Source organism: Leguminivora glycinivorella, chromosome Z (genome assembly GCF_023078275.1).
Source record: "Leguminivora glycinivorella isolate SPB_JAAS2020 chromosome Z, LegGlyc_1.1, whole genome shotgun sequence".
NCBI classification, from domain to species: Eukaryota; Metazoa; Arthropoda; class Insecta; order Lepidoptera; family Tortricidae; genus Leguminivora; species Leguminivora glycinivorella.
Window position 1 is genome coordinate 9007201 of NC_062998.1, and position 17793 is coordinate 9024993.

The 17793-nt window shown below is 42.2% G+C and overlaps 1 protein-coding gene across 1 annotated transcript in view; it reads left to right on the plus strand.

Moving 5' to 3' along the window:
* LOC125241146 (probable E3 ubiquitin-protein ligase HERC2) overlaps nt 1-17793 on the plus strand; it is a 130440-nt gene that overhangs the window by 19820 nt on the left and 92827 nt on the right. Inside the window, exons 5-18 of the mRNA XM_048149481.1 lie at nt 1176-1439; nt 2178-2333; nt 2869-2997; nt 3504-3624; nt 4263-4431; nt 4857-5067; nt 9385-9533; nt 10468-10627; nt 11115-11212; nt 11989-12144; nt 13826-13931; nt 14787-14904; nt 15447-15666; nt 17332-17476. Of these exons, the coding sequence (XP_048005438.1) occupies nt 1176-1439; nt 2178-2333; nt 2869-2997; nt 3504-3624; nt 4263-4431; nt 4857-5067; nt 9385-9533; nt 10468-10627; nt 11115-11212; nt 11989-12144; nt 13826-13931; nt 14787-14904; nt 15447-15666; nt 17332-17476 (2202 nt within the window). The remainder of the gene's footprint in view (nt 1-1175; nt 1440-2177; nt 2334-2868; nt 2998-3503; nt 3625-4262; nt 4432-4856; nt 5068-9384; nt 9534-10467; nt 10628-11114; nt 11213-11988; nt 12145-13825; nt 13932-14786; nt 14905-15446; nt 15667-17331; nt 17477-17793) is intronic.

Sequence of the window (17793 nt, forward strand, 5' to 3'; positions counted from 1 at the left end):
ACAATTGATTCCAGCACAAGATGGACTACGTAAGTATTCAAATTTGGCGTGGATATGAAATTCTTTAGTAAGCTCATGCAAGCCTCAAGTATTCTCCGAAGAAATAGGTTGGATTTTAAGTTTGTACCTAATAAATAATATATCAAAGTTTGTGGAATTATGTTATATGTATACCTACATATCAGAACTGATAATGAAAAAATATTTACTAACAGGTATCCATAATAAAGGACGATTGAAAAGCCGTAGTATATGGCCATACATTATTTTTAAAACATTGTGAAGTCTGCTTTTTTATGTTACAAATACAAGGTTTTAAATATCGACTGACTATTAGATATAATATTTGTATAATAAATGATTTTTGTGGAACTTATTTACCTCCTAGATTTAAGCACACATTTTCATATGGTGTAAGAGGCTAAAGACCATACTAATCGCCTATTAGTAAGCGACTATAGCCTTCCATGGACACCTGTAATATCAGAGGTATTTTCATTGAAATGGGAATTCTACAGTTACCTAATATTGACATTAGAGCTGAGTTTCGGTTGACTCTCGTAAAAAAAGCGATCAAAACTGTGAAAAAGTTTACATTATTTGGACTTATCATCATCAGCCGGCTGAACCGGCCGAGATTCAAACCCCTTGCATCTGTGAACGAAGTATGAGAAACGTCTGGAATTCGACTTGTGGCCTGTTGCATAACGATGATACTTTCAATTCCCTGCATTATACTAAATAAGTACTGCCAATTTGATTTTCGAAATCCTGCACCATCCGTCGCCAAAAGCGCCATCGCAAATAGTCCGTCCGGCTGTCAAAATAAAAACCCTAAAAATAAGCTTAGTCAAGAGTACCAGCGATGAATAATCCTTTATATCTATAACTCATAATAGGTATTAAGAGCAGTTCTTCCTATTAACATTATACAAAGATGCATTATTTTGTGAATGTCACAATTTCGTTTTATGTAAACCCTTTAATCGTCAAATGTGGCACTGAAACTGATTTGCCTGCTTCGTTTGGGAATACAGGATACAGGAATGAGTTTATGTATGTTATGTATGTATGTTGTGAATGTTATGCAACTGGCCCCCGTCAACCTTCGAGATGCATTGCGAATGTACTGAAATGACGAATAAACCAATTTTGACACTTGTATAAACTCGCAGCGCGCTAGGTCTTGCCCGCGTCGGCGCGCGCGCCGCGCTCCGTCTAGCTCTCTCCCTAGTGCGCCGCGCGTGGCGTTGCGGCGAGGACGCCGATGTCTGCTCGGCATTGCTACGCGACGCGCTGGAAGCCGTACGGGCGTTGCCCGATGCGGCGTTGTTCGCGGGCGCGGGCGCGGACCCGGCGCAGCAGGTGCCGCGCTCGCAGAAAATATGGGCTGAGGTCGTGGGCAGCGCCGCTGAGTTCTTACATCAGGTGGTTACCAAGTAAGTTGCTGTTTATATGTTATAGTGCGCGGCAAACTTTTAAACCATGTGGCTTTACCTGCGCAGAAGAGATTGTTTCTTATTAGGTAGCTTTTTTGCTCGTATGTGTAGGTAAGATGTGCGAACTTGTCCCCACCACCGCGCCTAATGGTCTAAAAGTTTGCCGCGCACTATACTACGCATAAATAGATTCTGCAATGGAACACAGCACGTTCCAATCATCGTTGAAAATGACTTGAAAAATATATGTATTTTACATGTCGTTGTATGACGATGTATTTAACATGTCAAATAATGTCATGAAAAATACTTGTAATATTCAATGCTAGTTCAAATTCAGGCAGTTGAGTTGAAATTTATAATGTGTAGTTATAAAAAATGTCGAAGAGTTGCTATCCCTGCGGATGTAACACACTAGTTAGATAAACTTTGCCTCCCTATCGCACTTCAACATAGTGCGAAAAGGACGGCCTGACGTTATATCGTTTATCACGCGATCGTGCTTGCCTGCCAGGACTCTTTTACGTAAGGATCCTGATGAGACGAGCGGTTGCTGTTTACTAAATGCTTTACTCATCCATAGCTATTCTTTCGGATAATTTTCGCTATATTTCATTGCTAGCTTAAATATCGTTGCTTTAGATATACCTTAATTAAAATTATCAATGTTAGCGTAATGATATATTAATAGTAATTTTTAAAACCCATCTACACCTGATGTTTTGTACGTGTTTATAGCGAGGTGGGCTGCAACGCGCCGCTCGGCGACTGGCGAACGTCTCTCTGCGTGTGGGTGGAGCTTTGCGCGCGGCGCGCGGAACTGCCAGCGTTGCTGAAGGCTGCAGATGTGTTGGTCACACTGCCGCCGCAGCAGAAGCGACAGCCGGACAACAGGTAAAGTATAACTGCCCTTCTAGCACAACTTGCCTCGTCGCGCGCGAGTCCATACTTGAAGTCGCGCTTGATGTATAGACTCGCGCGCGACAAGGCAAGTTGCGCTAAAGGGTCTGGTATAGATGATATATAAACCGTGCAATTCTTCGTTGAGATCCGCAGATGTAGTTATTACATGTAATTACACAAGATGCCGCTGTAGTAATAAAATCCAGTTATCAACCCTATCCCCAATTAAGCCAAACTCTCGCGCCACGGAGCGGCGCCAAGTACAAGTCAATTCACAAGATGTGATACGAATGGAACGAGTGAATGAATGTATCTATGCTTGTGTCACCTTAGCCGATACAATGGCTTTGACAATTACCACTATATTCCGATACAGGTGTCCCTCACAAATTTAAGTAACGTTCATTCCATTCGCACCAGCTGAAATTCTTAACACCGTAGTTTATATATCACCTTGTATTCAATATTCCTCATATAATCGTGTAATAAATTGGATTTAAAAGTTAATTATATATTTAAATTTCAGCACCACACCAGAAGAATGCACGGCTCCTCTCGGGCCGTTCTTAAGGCGCATGGCGAAAGTGGTAGCGCCGAACCCTATGGTCATAACCGAGCCGAACACAGAAGTCAACCCTACTGTAACATACCTGAGGTAAGTTTTTGTGAACCTGTTCTTCGACATGGGTCGACCATGTTGACCTAAAATATCATTGGGCGGCTAGAGTCGAGGTAGACCTCTGTAAGCTCGGCGACGGCGAAAACTGGCGCGAAAACTGAGCAAAGTGGCGTGTTTTTGTGTTGGAGACTCGCGCCATATAAGTAAGTTATTTGACATAATTTGCCGCAGAGCTGACAAGGGAAGCTCAAGACAGCGTGGAATGTTTCACTACGGTGCCTTTTTTCCCTTTTGCCGCAAACCAGGCCTCGACGCAGAACTTGTGACCATCTCAGCCTAAATTGGTACAGTCACCGGCATAAATAAGTGATGATTTCTGTACCTTGTCACATTAACTACTTAATTTGATGGCATACTTAATAACAGTAGAAAATTTGCTGAATAAACCAAAATTCCAGCCGAAACGAATCTGCAGAGTCTTCTCTCTCTCTCTCTCTCTCTCTCTTTAAATATAAAACTCACCGCTTATAATTTTTTTACAGGGACCTCAACATACCCAACGGAGATGGTCTTATGGGAGTCCGGAAGGCTGGTATAGCTCTCATGTGCCACTTGAACAGGCTCGGTGAACCTCTATTACCACCTATCAAAGGATTTGTTACCGTAAGTTTTTGTTGTATGAAATCATTACCTTAAAATCTTGCCCTAAGTACATCAGAAAGAAGTTAAATATGACTAACAGGAGCATACGCATTTAATAATTCTTTTAGAAATATTTGTATACGATTGCCAAAGGAATAATGGACATTATGGACACCTATGCATAACTTGCGTCGATGATGATTTAGACGATGTAATTTAACATTAATTGCGATTCAAATTCATAAAGCTATAGCGGAGATTCCCTGAAATAATGTGTATTTGTATACCTATTAATTATCAACTCAACGAGGGTGCGGTGTGCTGGTGACGGAAGGATCTACGGAACTAATTTGTTCCGTCTATTGTCCTTTGAGTCGTCTCCCAACCCGAACCCTCCTTGGAACTGCACTCTTTTTTGCTGTGTACTTAACACAGCAAAAGGGAGTGTACAGGCTTCTAATGGGTTGGCAACGCGCATGTCACACTCCTCGAGTTGCAGGCGTTCATGGGTTACGGTGACCCCTTTCCATCAGGCGGACCGTATGCTTCTTTGCCACCGACGTAGTATAAAAAAAATTGTACGTTGAAACGGAACTTGCCTCCTAAAGCGATTGTGTTTCACAAACACCATCCTTAAATCACCTTTTCTATTCACACAGTGCACAGAATCAGCACAAGAATTATACTCGGTCGGCTACGGCCCCCTCTGCTTCAGCGGTCTGCGATTCAGACAGATCGCTTGCGCGGAGAAGCTAGCACTGATGCTGACTTGCGACGGCGATGTCTACACTATGTATTACGATACTATGGCACCGCATCTAGTACAAGGTGAGAAATCCTACTGACTGTGCCAGTTAAGATTTTTCTAGAATATTGTTCAGTCGGTTACGGTGTGTTAAGACAGATTGTGTGAGTGGCGAAGATAGCGCTATTGCTGACGTGTGACGGCGATGTGTGCACTATGTACTACGATACTATGGCACCGCATCTAGTACAAGGTGAGTGATCCTACTGACTGTGCCAGTTGAGATTTTTCTAGAACATTGTTTAGTCGGTTACGACGTGTTAAGACAGATTGTCTGAGAGGAGAAGATATCGCTAATTCTGACGTGTGACGGCGATGTCTGCACTAAATATGTACTACGATACTATGGCACCGCATCTAGTACAAGGTGAGTGATCCTACTGACTGTGTCAGTTAAGATTTTTCTAAGCTATAATATTTTTCTAATATAAAACTTATCTTTTTTCAGGCTTCGAAAACAAAATCATCGTCCAAGTGGCCTGCCATCCCGCCGGCCGTCACTACCTGTGCGTATCGTCCGACGGCGGCGTGTGGTCGTGGGGCACCGGCGAGGACGGGCGGCTCGGGCACGGCGACACGGCGCCCAGAGAGGTGCCCGCGCAGATCACGCACCTCGCGCACCACGAGGTCGTGCGCGCTGTAGCGGGGCCTACTAGCAGGTCAGTGGCACTATGAGCTTTTCGCGCATTTTCGCGAGAACAGTGACCAAAAATATTTTTTAATGTAGGTAAATTTTATGTTGTTCCTACTCAGAATCTCGAGCCCTTTCGACCAAAAACAAGAGACAAAAAAATGGTCCCAAATTTTTTTATTATTTTGCATACTTTCCATTTTGTAACCGCTCTACAAAGTGTTTGAAAAATAGTAACAAAGTTTTTGTCACCAATCGAAAGTGCTCGTGATTCTGACTAGGGAAAACATTAAATTTACCCATTTTGAAAAAAAAAGTTTTTGAATCTTTTCTCGCGAAAATGCCCAACAAGTGAATGAATGTGTGTGACAGATGACAGATACCAATAAAATGGTAGATATAGACAGTTAAAGAGTAGAAAATAATAGGTCCGCCAATGTCTATGTAAACCGTTTTTCATGTTGCAACTATCGAGTCACTTTTTTATGAGAACAGTAAATATTGCTATGATAAAAAAATTTAGTTCCATTTCTACTCTTTTTTGCCTAGCTGTCCGACTGTATACAGGTGCCACGCTTGGAGCCGGGTTGTCATGTATAACACTAAGTTCTCGCGTTTTGTACACATTTTTTAAAGACACACATATGTCGAACGCGATAAAATAACATTTTTACCTTTTATCCAATAAAAACACCGATTAAAAGGTAAAAAATTGGTTGTCTGTTAAGTCGGTTTTCGGACGGTAGTTTGAAGTGACAACGTCAAACATTACAGTAGTATAATAAACAGAAGGAGTGGAAAGAGGAACGCTACAATGAGCGTAACGGGACAATGACGTCATCTTTTTCGTGCATGCAGCCTAGTATCGAGTTATTAGACGTTGTCACGTCAAAAAATTTATTTTGTCGCGTTCAACTCGTGTGTGTCTTTAAAAAATGGGTTGACCTGTGTAAAGTGTTATTATTATTATTATTATTATTTATTATTATTTGCTAATGCACAGGCAGCTTAAAGCTGATACGTGCACGTCAATGTCCTGATGCACTTGTGTTTTGTCCATTCAATAAATATTTGTCGAGTCTGTTTTTAAAAGAGTTCACTGTAGGTGCACTGATTACGGTTTCGGGCAAACTGTTCCACACTCTCACTACGCGGTTAGATAAGAAGTGACGTCTAGGGTTGCTACTACTCTGTGTCCGTGTCAACTTCAGGGAATGTCCTCTCAATCTGTCACACACACTCCGAGTGAAAATGTCACTTAATGAAGGTACATTATAGTGTCCTGTGAGTATTTTGTACGTTTCTATTAAGTCGCCGCGTTGTCTTCGTTGCTCCAAGGTTGTCAGACCCAATTCTTTTAACCTGTCTTCATAAGGTTGGTTGCGAAGAGATGGTACCAGTTTTGTTGCCCTTCTTTGGATTTTTTCAATCAGACTAATATCTTTTCGAAAATATGGATTCCAAATTTGGAACGCATATTCCAGCAATGGTCTTACGTACGTCTTGTAGATTCTAATAAAGAGCTTCTTGTCCATATAGCGAAAGGCTTTTCTAATCATGTATAACATAGAGTTGGCCTTTTTGGTAAGCTGTAATATGTGTTCTTCCCATTTTAAGTTATTAGTTATAATGACACCAAGATCTCGCTGAGAAGTAACTCTCTCCAAACTTTTAGAGTCAATACAATACGTATGCTCAGGGTTGTTTTTACCTATGTGGAGTACAGTGCACTTTTCCGCATTGAGAGTTATTAGCCAATCTTTAGTCCATTGTACAATACGGTCTAAGTCCTGCTGTATGATGTTGTGGCTGATAAGCGGGTTTCCCATGATCTTTGTATCATCAGCAAACAAAAACAAATCTGACTCTACAACTTGTCTGAGATCTGTCAAGAAAATCCCAAACAGCATTGGTCCAAGCACTGAACCTTGCGGAACCCCACTGTGGACGTCATGCGGGTCCGAGAGGTGCTCTCCAACTCGTACCCGAAACTTCCTGCCCGTCAAAAAGTCTTTTATCCAGTTGAGCAATTTTCCGCGAATTCCAAAGTGGTCCAACTTGACGAGCAGTCGGTTTATCGGGACGCGGTCGAATGCTTTTTCATAATCCAGGTATATAACATCCGTCGGTATCTTTTCATTCCAGCTGCTTGTCCACTTGTCAACACAACATAACAGGTTAGTTACTGTTGATCTCTTTGGCGTAAAACCATGTTGTTCGTCGACAATGATCTGCTCTCTTGCAATGAAGTTTCTCAATTCACATGTTATAATTTTTTCCATTGCTTTACAGGCTATACAAGTGAGGCTTATTGGTCGGTAATTTCCTGCCACCAGTTTGTCTCCTTTCTTATAAATAGGCGTTACGTTGGCATTTTTCCAATCAGGGGGCAATCTCTGTTCTCTAAGTGATAATGTCATTATATGGGATAATTGAGGTGCAAGGCACTTTATACATCTCTTTAACAAAACTGCAGGTATTTCATCAGGTCCCATTGATGAACTTTCGTCGAAACTCAAGATCGCTTTACTAACTAAATCCGGTGTGAACTCAACATTTTCAATAGAGTTGTTAACTCTGGCTACATTTACTTCAGGCATTAGTCCATTCAGCGGTTCGCGAACATACGACTTCTCAAATTGTTTGGCAAATATATTTGCTACTTCATGACAGTTATTTATTACCTGCTGGGTAAGATCATCTCTAAGCGAAGGTGGGACGGCTACTTTAGATGAAAGTTGCTTTCTGACATAACTGTACAGTGACTTAGGTCCCCGGTCTAGAACTCCTTTTTCATAACTCCGTCTGGCATGTCGCATAGCTGAGGTAATACTGTTATTAATTACCCGATATCGACTATAGTTCTCATTAGTTTTATTGAGCATATATGCATCCCACAACTTTGTTTTTTCTTTTATCATTTTTAATATGGCAGGACCGATCCATGGTTTTCTATTGTTTTTAGCAGTTTTAGAAGGCCTTAGTGGCACATGCAAACTTACAGCTCTATTAACATTATGCGTAAAGTCACGCCAGGCGGAAGCCGCATCCAGATTACTTAATTGACTATTATCTGCTATCAAAGTTTGCATAATTTGTTCGTAATCTGCTGCCAAATAGTCTCTCCTTGGAGGTTTGATCACTTTACATTTTCTATCCTGAAGCTGGATTTGTATAGTAGCTAACAATACTAAGTGATCACTTTTACCTATGTTAGCATGGTAATCAACCTTTGTACATAATTCCTCCTCGTTACACATAATCAAGTCTAGAAGGGATTCTTGATCATTCCTTTTTCTTGTTATTCCTGTTACAATTTGATGTAGACTGGTGTCTGTAAACATATCTACAAATTTCTCATGCAGCAAGTTATATCCATCAAATTTTGCTAATGGCCATTCTATATCAGGTAGGTTAAAGTCACCCATAATAAATAAGGTTTTACTTCCATTAGCCGCTTCTTTAATTGTGTCGAATAATAATTTATCTGAATCTTCATAGTTATAGTGCGGGGGTCGATATATTCCAGCAATCAACAGTTCAAAAGCTCCATAAGTTACATTTATCCATAAAGCTTCAATTCCAGGCACATTGTTAAAAGTGGGATGAGGATTTGCATGAATTGGAATCTGAAGATGTGAGCAGCTTATAAAAATAGCGACCCCTCCCCACCCACTCCCATCTGCTCTATCTCGTCTGAATAGTACATAGCCATTAATATTCACTAAACTATCAGTAATTTGCGGTTTGAGATGCGTTTCAGTTATAATAATAAATGTAGGTTTCAATTTATCTATTTCCACAAGTAATAAATCTCGTTTTGCCATTAGGGATGCCAAGTTCGTATAAAAGAAAGTAAGTTCGATAATTCCGCTTACTACTTTTTTGCTATTGAATCCACTTTCATAATCCTGGGCGAGTTGTTAATATATTTAATTTTTAAATCTGTCTCACCGTTCCTTATGCGCAGATCCAATTCTCCCTTAAGTTGCTTATAGTACTCACGCTGGTATGGAGTCTGACGCCGCTGGAGTCACTAGCGGGCAGAGATGATAAAGCCTTCTCAACCTCATTGTGATCATACTGCTTACGCGTCTGCACGTCGGCACTCTCAGACTCTGGCACTCCAAACACTATTACATTACAACTTCTCCTTTTCCTGTCTCCCATTTCTTGCAAGACTGATTCAATATTGGCACCACCATTCCGGCTCTTTTTGAGCTCCTCAACTTCACTTTTCAACTCAGACACTAATTTCCTCAATGCAGGGAGCTGACGCACCCCCAAGACACAACAGACAGACAGTGTGTATGTTCCCTAATATTTATTTATTAATTGTTGTCAGTGCTGTGATAACGTCCCGTGGCGCCCTCTACACCTGGGGCCGCGCGAACCACGGGCGCCTGTGCCACGGCACTCTGGAAGCTTACCTCACGCCAATGGCCGTCACCTTCCACGTGCATAGCATGGAGCGCATCGTTGACGTCGCTTTCGGTAAGATAATAAAAGTAGACCGTTTTATTAATCATTTGTTTTGTCTCCACTGTATCTTTTGCTGAGGTGTGCCAATAAAGAGTATTCTATCTATCTACAGTGTAGTCGGATCTCGATTTCTTTTCAGTAGTTTTATGAGTGCAACAAGCACCTCGTTATCACTTGTTTTTATCCGAGAAAACACAAGTTGGGTATTAATAAAAACAAGTGGTATCGAGACAGATTTAACTGTATTTACTCGTAACTCGTAAGTCCGTTTTCACATTATCCGATCCGATATATGATGTCGGAAGCATTTCAATAGAAAAAATCCAAGATGGCGCCTGTAATGTATGGGATATCGGTCCTACATCGGATATCGGATCGGATAATGTGAAAACGCACAGAATAATAGCGGGTGGCGGGCGCCCGGATAAACAATCACCGACTAGTGAATGCGACCGAGATTTTTAATTTCGAACGACTAAGTGCGTTTTCACATTATCCGATCCGATATCGGATGTCGGACCGATATCCCATACATTACAGGCTCTCCGTCTTGGATTTTTTTTATTGAAATCCTTCCGACATCCTATATCGGATCGGATAATGTGAAAACGGACTAACGAGGATGAGAAAATGTTAAAAGTTTGACTACTGAGTCTAAAACGACACCTTCCTTATTCTGTGCGAAAAGATGTTACACACAGTTACTTTATTACAGTAGTAGCGAACGGTACAATACCTAAGCTTACAGTGGTGACCATTAAAGTTCTCTAGTCCATGGTCGTCACATTCTTAGCATTTAGCATCATTTACATATTGATGATCGGGCATGCTAACATCTCAAAACCGATATAGCTCCATCATAGGCCACGTCTTTGTCTCACAAAATCCAAAATTGGTACATAAACGCTTCGAAAGCAAAACATTATATTCACAATTTGGTTCGCAGGCTGGGGCGAAAGCTATACCCTATGTTGTACCGTAGAAGGCACAGTGTACACTTTCGGCGAAACGGACGGCGGGCAGCCGCGAGCGGTCACCGCGCTCGCCACCATCAAGATTGTGCGCGTCTACACTGGAGAGAACTACTGCGCTGTGCTCACTGAACAGTTAGTACCTAACTCAACTATGTAGGCAGGTCTCTGTTGCCATGGTTACCTGTAGCTACGCACTATGCGCTGTAGAGGGCACTATATCTCCGCGCGCAGTCTCCGCGGTCGCTTCCATCAAGACTTTTCGCGTCTACACCGGAGAGAACTACTGCGCTGTGCTCACTGAACAGTTAGTACCGAACTCAACTATGTAGATAGGTCTCTGTTGCCATGGTTACCTGTTGCTACGCACTATGTACCGTAGAGAGCACGGTGTACAGTTCAGTCAGTTCAGTCTCAGTATCAGTTGCCGGTCTCTAATGCCTTGGTTACCAATACTATGTACCTTAGAAGTTACACTGTGACAGGTAACAAATGCGACACGTCCGCCGGCAGCGTGCCCCTATCTAATATTATATGCTCTGAGATACGATTAGTGTGTTACATGTATATTCGAAGACTTTTACGCTTTATTTGATTTTTAAAAAGTCTTATCTTGTTTCAGAGGCGTCCTGTACACGTGGGGCAAAGGCGAAGGCTACCGTCTCGGTCACGCCACTCCTGAGAATGTAAACTTCCCGAAACCGATCGAAGCGCTTAAAGGTAAGTAATTGATAAATGAAAACTTAAGGAAAGTGTGTGTGTGTCTGTTTGTTTGTCCGGCTTTCACGGCAAAACGGAGCAACAATTTGACGTGATTTTTTAAGTGGAGATAGTTGAAGGGATGGAGAGTGACATAGGCTACTGTTTGTCTCTTTTGAACCCCCCACTTCCCTAAGATGGGTGGTGGAAGTTTATATGGAGCATTCCGCAGTTTTCGAATTTAACACGAGCGAAGCCGCGGGCTAAAGCTAGTTAACTATACATATCTCCGAGAATTCAACTCCAGTTATAATGCGACTTATGCGACATACTATTTTAGAAATAAAATAAAATGGATTTGAACATTTTCTATACCAAAAGCTGCCATTTAGAAGCCTTTTACGACAAAAATGTGACAGTTAAGAAGAATTTTATGCAATTACTTACAATTTTACGACGCACTGCACACGATCGGAGCGAAATATCAACAAAGATTTATACACTTCTGCGGCCTTAGCACGCTAGTGTGATAATAGCCTATCGCGTCCGAATTTGGATCGAATTCTGTTATTATTCTGTGTCTCGGCAATTATTAGGTTAGGGTATCTGTTGTTTTATCACAATAAGGGTTTTTTGAATCGTTTATCCGCAATATCTTTCAGGCCTTTCTGACAGCAAACTTGAAAATCCACCAATCAAATAAATGTCGATTTAATATGATAAGGCCGCGTGGTGTAAAAACCGATTCCAAAAACCCTCGTAGAACCATTAATAGTTAACATAACTGTCTATTTCAGGTAAAAGGGTGATCGACGTTTCGCTAGGCGCCTCCTGCGGCGTGGCTTTGCTAGCCGATGGGCAGCTTTATTCGTGGGGCACGCACGAGAGAGCTCATCTGTTCTCGTCTACACCTGTCAAAGTTAGCGTTCTGTCGTCGCCTTTTAGAGCGAATGGTGAGTCAAAATGTAACGTAAGGTTGACGACGTATTGCTACATGCGTGATGAGGCGTGGCTTTGCTAGCCGATGGGCAGCTTTATTCGTGGGGCACGCACGAGAGAGCTCATCTGTTCTCGTCTACACCTGTCAAAGTTAGCGTTCTGTCGTCGCCTTTTAGAGCTAATGGTAAGTCAAAATGTAACGTAAGGTTGACGACGTATTGCTACATGCGTGATGAGGCGTGGCTTTGCTAGCCGATGGGCAGCTTTATTCGTGGGGCACGCACGAGAGAGCTCATCTGTTCTCGTCTACACCTGTCAAAGTTAGCGTTTTGTCGTCGCCTTTTAGAGCTAATGGTAAGTCAAAATGTAACGTAAGGTTGACGACGTATTGCTACATGCGTGATGAGGCGTGGCTTTGCTAGCCGATGGGCAGCTTTATTCGTGGGGCACGCACGAGATAGCTCATCTGTTCTCGTCTACACCTGTCAAAGTTGGCGTTCTGTCGTCGCCTTTTAGAGCTAATGGTAAGTCAAAATGTAACGTAAGGTTGACGACGTATTGCTACATGCGTGATGAGGCGTGGTTGAGTCGTCTATGGACAGCTTTATTCGTGGGGCACGCACGAGAGAGCTCATCTGTTCTCGTCTACACCTGTCAAAGTTAGCGTTCTGTCGTCGCCTTTTAGAGCTAATGGTGAGTCAAAATATAACGTAAGGTTCATGATGTATTGCTAGATGCTGCTTGTGTCGTGGCTTGTTGAAGGGCAGTTGTACTAGTGGGGCACACATGAGAGAGCTCGTCTGTTCTCTTCTACACCTGTCAAAGTTAGCGTTCTGTCGTCGCCTTTTAGAGCTAATGGTGAGTCAAAGTGAGGACGACCGGTCTGGCTCAGTCGGTAGTGACTCTGTCTGCTAAGCCGTGGTCCTGGGTTTGAATCCCGGTAAGGGCGTTTATTTGTGTGATGAGCACAGATATTTGTTCCTGTGTCATGGATGTTTTCTATGTATATAAGTATGTATTTATCTATTTAAGTATGTATATCGCTTAGCACCCATAGTACAAGCTTTGCTTAGTTTGGGGCTAAGTTGATCTGTGTAAGGTATCCCCAATATTAAAAAAAATATATAATGTTAGCTTCGCGAGCTAGATACGTCTCGGGGCGTAGTTTTGCTTGCCAATGGCCAGGTTTATTCGTGGGGCACGCACGAGAGAGGTCATCTGTTCTCTTATACATCGATCAAAATAAACTTTTTGACGCCACCTTTTAGTTAATCAGACACAATTTAGACTTGGTACGCTATTTAAAGAACTGCATTAGTGGCTAATTATACTTGGGGAGCATACTCAAAAGAGGTCAATTATATTCATAGTTATACGTCGCAATAATCTAGATATGTGACCATCTGAGTGTAATCACTGCCGACCTATGCGAAGTGACCGTCATTGCCGTTACGTTGCGATCGAAAAGCATTCTGATTCTGTCGCGCCACTACAGAAGAGAGACAGGGAGAGCTTGCTACGATCGCTTACGAAGCGTAAGCAATTGTGAACTTTGCTAAGTTCCCTTTTTTGCATTAATATCTGATGAGAACGTTATTTTTGGGTCCTTCCATATGCTGCGTATGCCGTCAATCACTAAATTTTCCGAATCTCACCATTCATCAAACAATCTAACTTTATATCTATTTTCTACAGGCGTCACGGTGGGGCTTATCAAGATGTTCGTATGGAGCGAAGAGACGGCTCGCGACCTGCCTGCTTCTCTGCCTTTCGTAATCGACCTCTCCGACAGTACGTTCGAGTAAGTACGGTCGGGTAACCTCGTTGCCGTATTTAAAGGAATCCGTCGTTGTCGTATTTAAAGGATGGATGACAGAAGTTATCGAAGAGAGTGTGAAGGGAGAGTGGAAGACCTAGGCGAACTTTTCTCTACCAAATCTGGGAAATATAGGCCAGCCGGCGTAGCCGATATGACGATCGTTCCCGCTAGACGCCGATCGAAACGCATTCTGACTCGGTCGCGCCAATGCGGAAAATCGATAGAGATATGTGCATTTGGCTACGTACCCACGTCAGAAGTACCCGAAACCGACGAGTATCAATGAAGAACGTTCGAAAGTGAGTGAAGCGAAAGTGGTCCGTTACGGCCCAGCCACGACATTGGTCTAAGCGCGGCAGCGGTGAGCGGCATCCATACGTGCGAATGAAAAGTCCCATCGCTATGTCTCGCTCCGATGTATGGCCGCCGCTCCCCGCTGTCGCGCTTAGACCAATGTCGTGGCTGAGCCGTTAGGATCATTGTAGTGGAAATCCTTGATCTCTGTTTACCGCTGATGAAATAAATAACACAAGCGACTTTTAAGGCTTATATTAAATAAGAAAAACAAATTAAATTACACAATAGTAATGACACGGCAAATTAGCTAGGCAGAGGGTTTTCGACAAGCACGAAAGTTATGCCAACAACATTGCAGTGATAGTTTATGCAGGGGTTTGCGTTCACACTTCAACCACCGCGCTGTCTATGTGTATGTATATGATATTATAAAACATAACCGGCTAACTCCAATGCGAATTCGGACTATTTGTTTTCAATCTCTCAAGGAGTATCTTTATATATAATTTTGTATCATTAATCAATTCAATTTATTTTTAGATTACTAGAGAAACTGCTCAGGCTAGTAGTGGAGCATAGCAATGGGCCGGTGAGCGAAGAGACAATGCATGAAGACGAATGTCTCGCCGTTTCGTGTCTCAACCTGTTGAGGCTTCAGGTAAGCTTATTCTGCCGCCAGAGTGCAGCACTTTCACACACAGTAAACATATAGAAAAAAAATGCATAAACCTTCCTTAAGTATATGTCCTCAAAACAGTTTGTGCGACAAAGGGACAAGATGCTAGTAGTAGTAGTAGTAAAACACTTTATTGCCCAAAACAAGTTACATAAAGCAATACAATAGGGCAAACTAAGGGACCACTTCCTGTTAATCTTTTGAGAAACTGAGAGAGATAAATAGGAAATGGTAGACAAACACGACTATTTATTTTGTACAAGACGCCAAGATCAATAAAAACGTAATTAAACATGGTTTGCGGTAGGCCTTCTTCAATTTGTTTATTTTAATTATAATATTATGTTAACTCTTTCATTTTTACAGCGCATTGGCCTATATATAATTTAGTATAAGCTGTAATGTTGTAAAATTTTCTTCGAAATATGCCCTCTGCGCAGTTTGCGTAATTTTTCCTATGGAATCTATATTTATTTTTAGAAATCTTAATTTTAACACTAATCAGTACAATATTACGCCCTTAGGTCCAAGCATGGCAATGTACCCGCGGTCCAATCTGCGAGGAAGCCAACGAAGTCCGTCCCTGGTGTGCCGGGTTACACAGCGCACTGGTGGCTCTAGTCGAGGGCCGAGTAGGGCCCGCAGCGGCCGCGGCGGCTCGACGCGCGCTGGCCGCCGCATGGCCGCTGCTGCTGCCGACGCCGCAGGTGCGCGCACAGCACCTCATAGAGCTGTTACCGCAAGGTTGGTTCTAGTGTTCTGCTAGAGTAGTTAGAATGTCTGACCCTAATGTGCCGGGTTAAACAGCGCACTTGTAGCTCTGGTCAAGGGCCAAATAGGGCCCACAGCGGCCGCGGTCGCTCAAGGTTGGTTGTATTTCTTATATCTGTTACCTCACGCCGATGAACACATGACAATGGTGAAATTCAGTAGATAATGTTACAATGACCGACCCTGGTGTGCCGGACCGTAAAGCCAGGGGCCTATTGCATAACAATTTACAACTCATATTACAAGCGGTAGTCCCCCTCCAATTCATTTTATAAGAAAGACTTGTAATACAAGTTGTAAATTGTTATGCAATAGGCCCCTGCTGTGACCCATTTCTGAAAATTTCAAGTTACAAATTACAAGTCGTAATCGTTGTCTAATATAACAAGATGAAAAAAGACTTCCGCTTGCAACCTTTATTTGTCAAACTCTACAGCATTATGTCTATACAATAGGCGAGACGACTAAAAAATACTAATTAGTCCGTCAGTTAGATTATCAAAAAATTTGGACATATTTTTTTTCTCATAAACGAAAAAAGAGCGTGACAACGTAGTACAGTGAACGTTGAAGTTTTTTGTAATTTTTTTCATGACGTCACGCCTAGGTACAATTATTACTTATAAAAAACGATCTTAGACGTCATTTTTAAATACCTATCCAACAATATATCACACGTTGGGGTTGGAATGAAAAAAATATCCCCCCACCATGTAGGGGGTACCGATACTTTGATGCTCTATATCTTTATATTTTTTTATTAATTACTGAGATTATCCGCGGACGGACGGGCGGGCGGACGGACGGACAACAGACAGACACGGCGAAACTGAAAAACCCTACGTACAGTTAAGTATTTTTATTACTTATAAGGACAATCTAACTGACGGATTTTTTTATTTTTGGACTAAACAGAATGCTTTTTTTTATGTAGTCGTCATCCCTATGTCTTACATTCTATGAATAGATATCGAATCGGGCAATAAGAAGTACTCTTTACGGCTCAGCCACGACATTGGTCTAAGCGCGGCAGCGGTGAGCGGCGGCCATACATTGGAGCGAGACACAGCGATGGGACTTTTCATTCGCACGTATGGCTGCCGCTCACCGCTGTCGCGCTTAGACCAATGTCGTGGCTGGGCTATTAGAGTAGTCGGCAAAGCAAGTCTAAAAGGTCCATTCTCTTTCACACTGTTCAAAATTCAGATTCACTGTTGTCACTGTGCAATATTTTACTTTGCGTATTCTATTTTGCATGTCTTAGCAATCCAAACCGTCACTTTCAATAAGTACATTTTCTCAAACATGCAATGAAATATTGTCTTTACGTTCCTTAAAATGGGCTGGGAAGTATCGCTTTTTGGGCGCAACAACCCGAGAGGACTGTAAAGGGATTTCATATTATTTTTTAGGCCTAGGCCTGCAAAGTAACTTTTTTTATAAAATATTGTCCTTTAGAGCATTTTTTTTTATTTCATTGTATGTTTGAGAAAAGCACTATACATGCCTCGGCGTGAAAACGGATTCCCGGCCTCGTATCCCTATCCGGCCTCGTATCCCTATCCGGCGGTATATACCCACTTGGCCCGAAATCCTCATTTTCCCGGCCTCTGATGTAATGTACTATTCTTGTTGCAGGCACGAGTTCGATCAGCGCCGGCGCGCATTTTATGACTGAGCTGCTAGTCTGGTCTCTGCTCGGCGGCGGCGGGCTGAGCGACGCTCTACAGAGCGTTTTGCAAGAGCACACTGTTGATGAATATGCGCATCTCACATTATATGAGTAAGTACATTATTAGAATTGTTGTCAACATACATGGGTCTTAATCGGTGTCCGTCAGGATGGCGTGAGAGATGTCTGAATCGTCGTATAGCGAAGAAAACTGTACCTCAAGCAATCACGCATTAAATAGATAGTTTCATAGACACGCCATTCTGACGTCAGGTTGGCGCGCATAGCCGTGTATCGCCCCAACGTGTGGGAACTATGTTCTGAATCATATATCAATAAACTGTACCTAAACTGTACTTCATAAAACTGCCAATAATAATATTTAAATCACACGTGATATCGGTCAAATCAACAACAAAATATTCTAT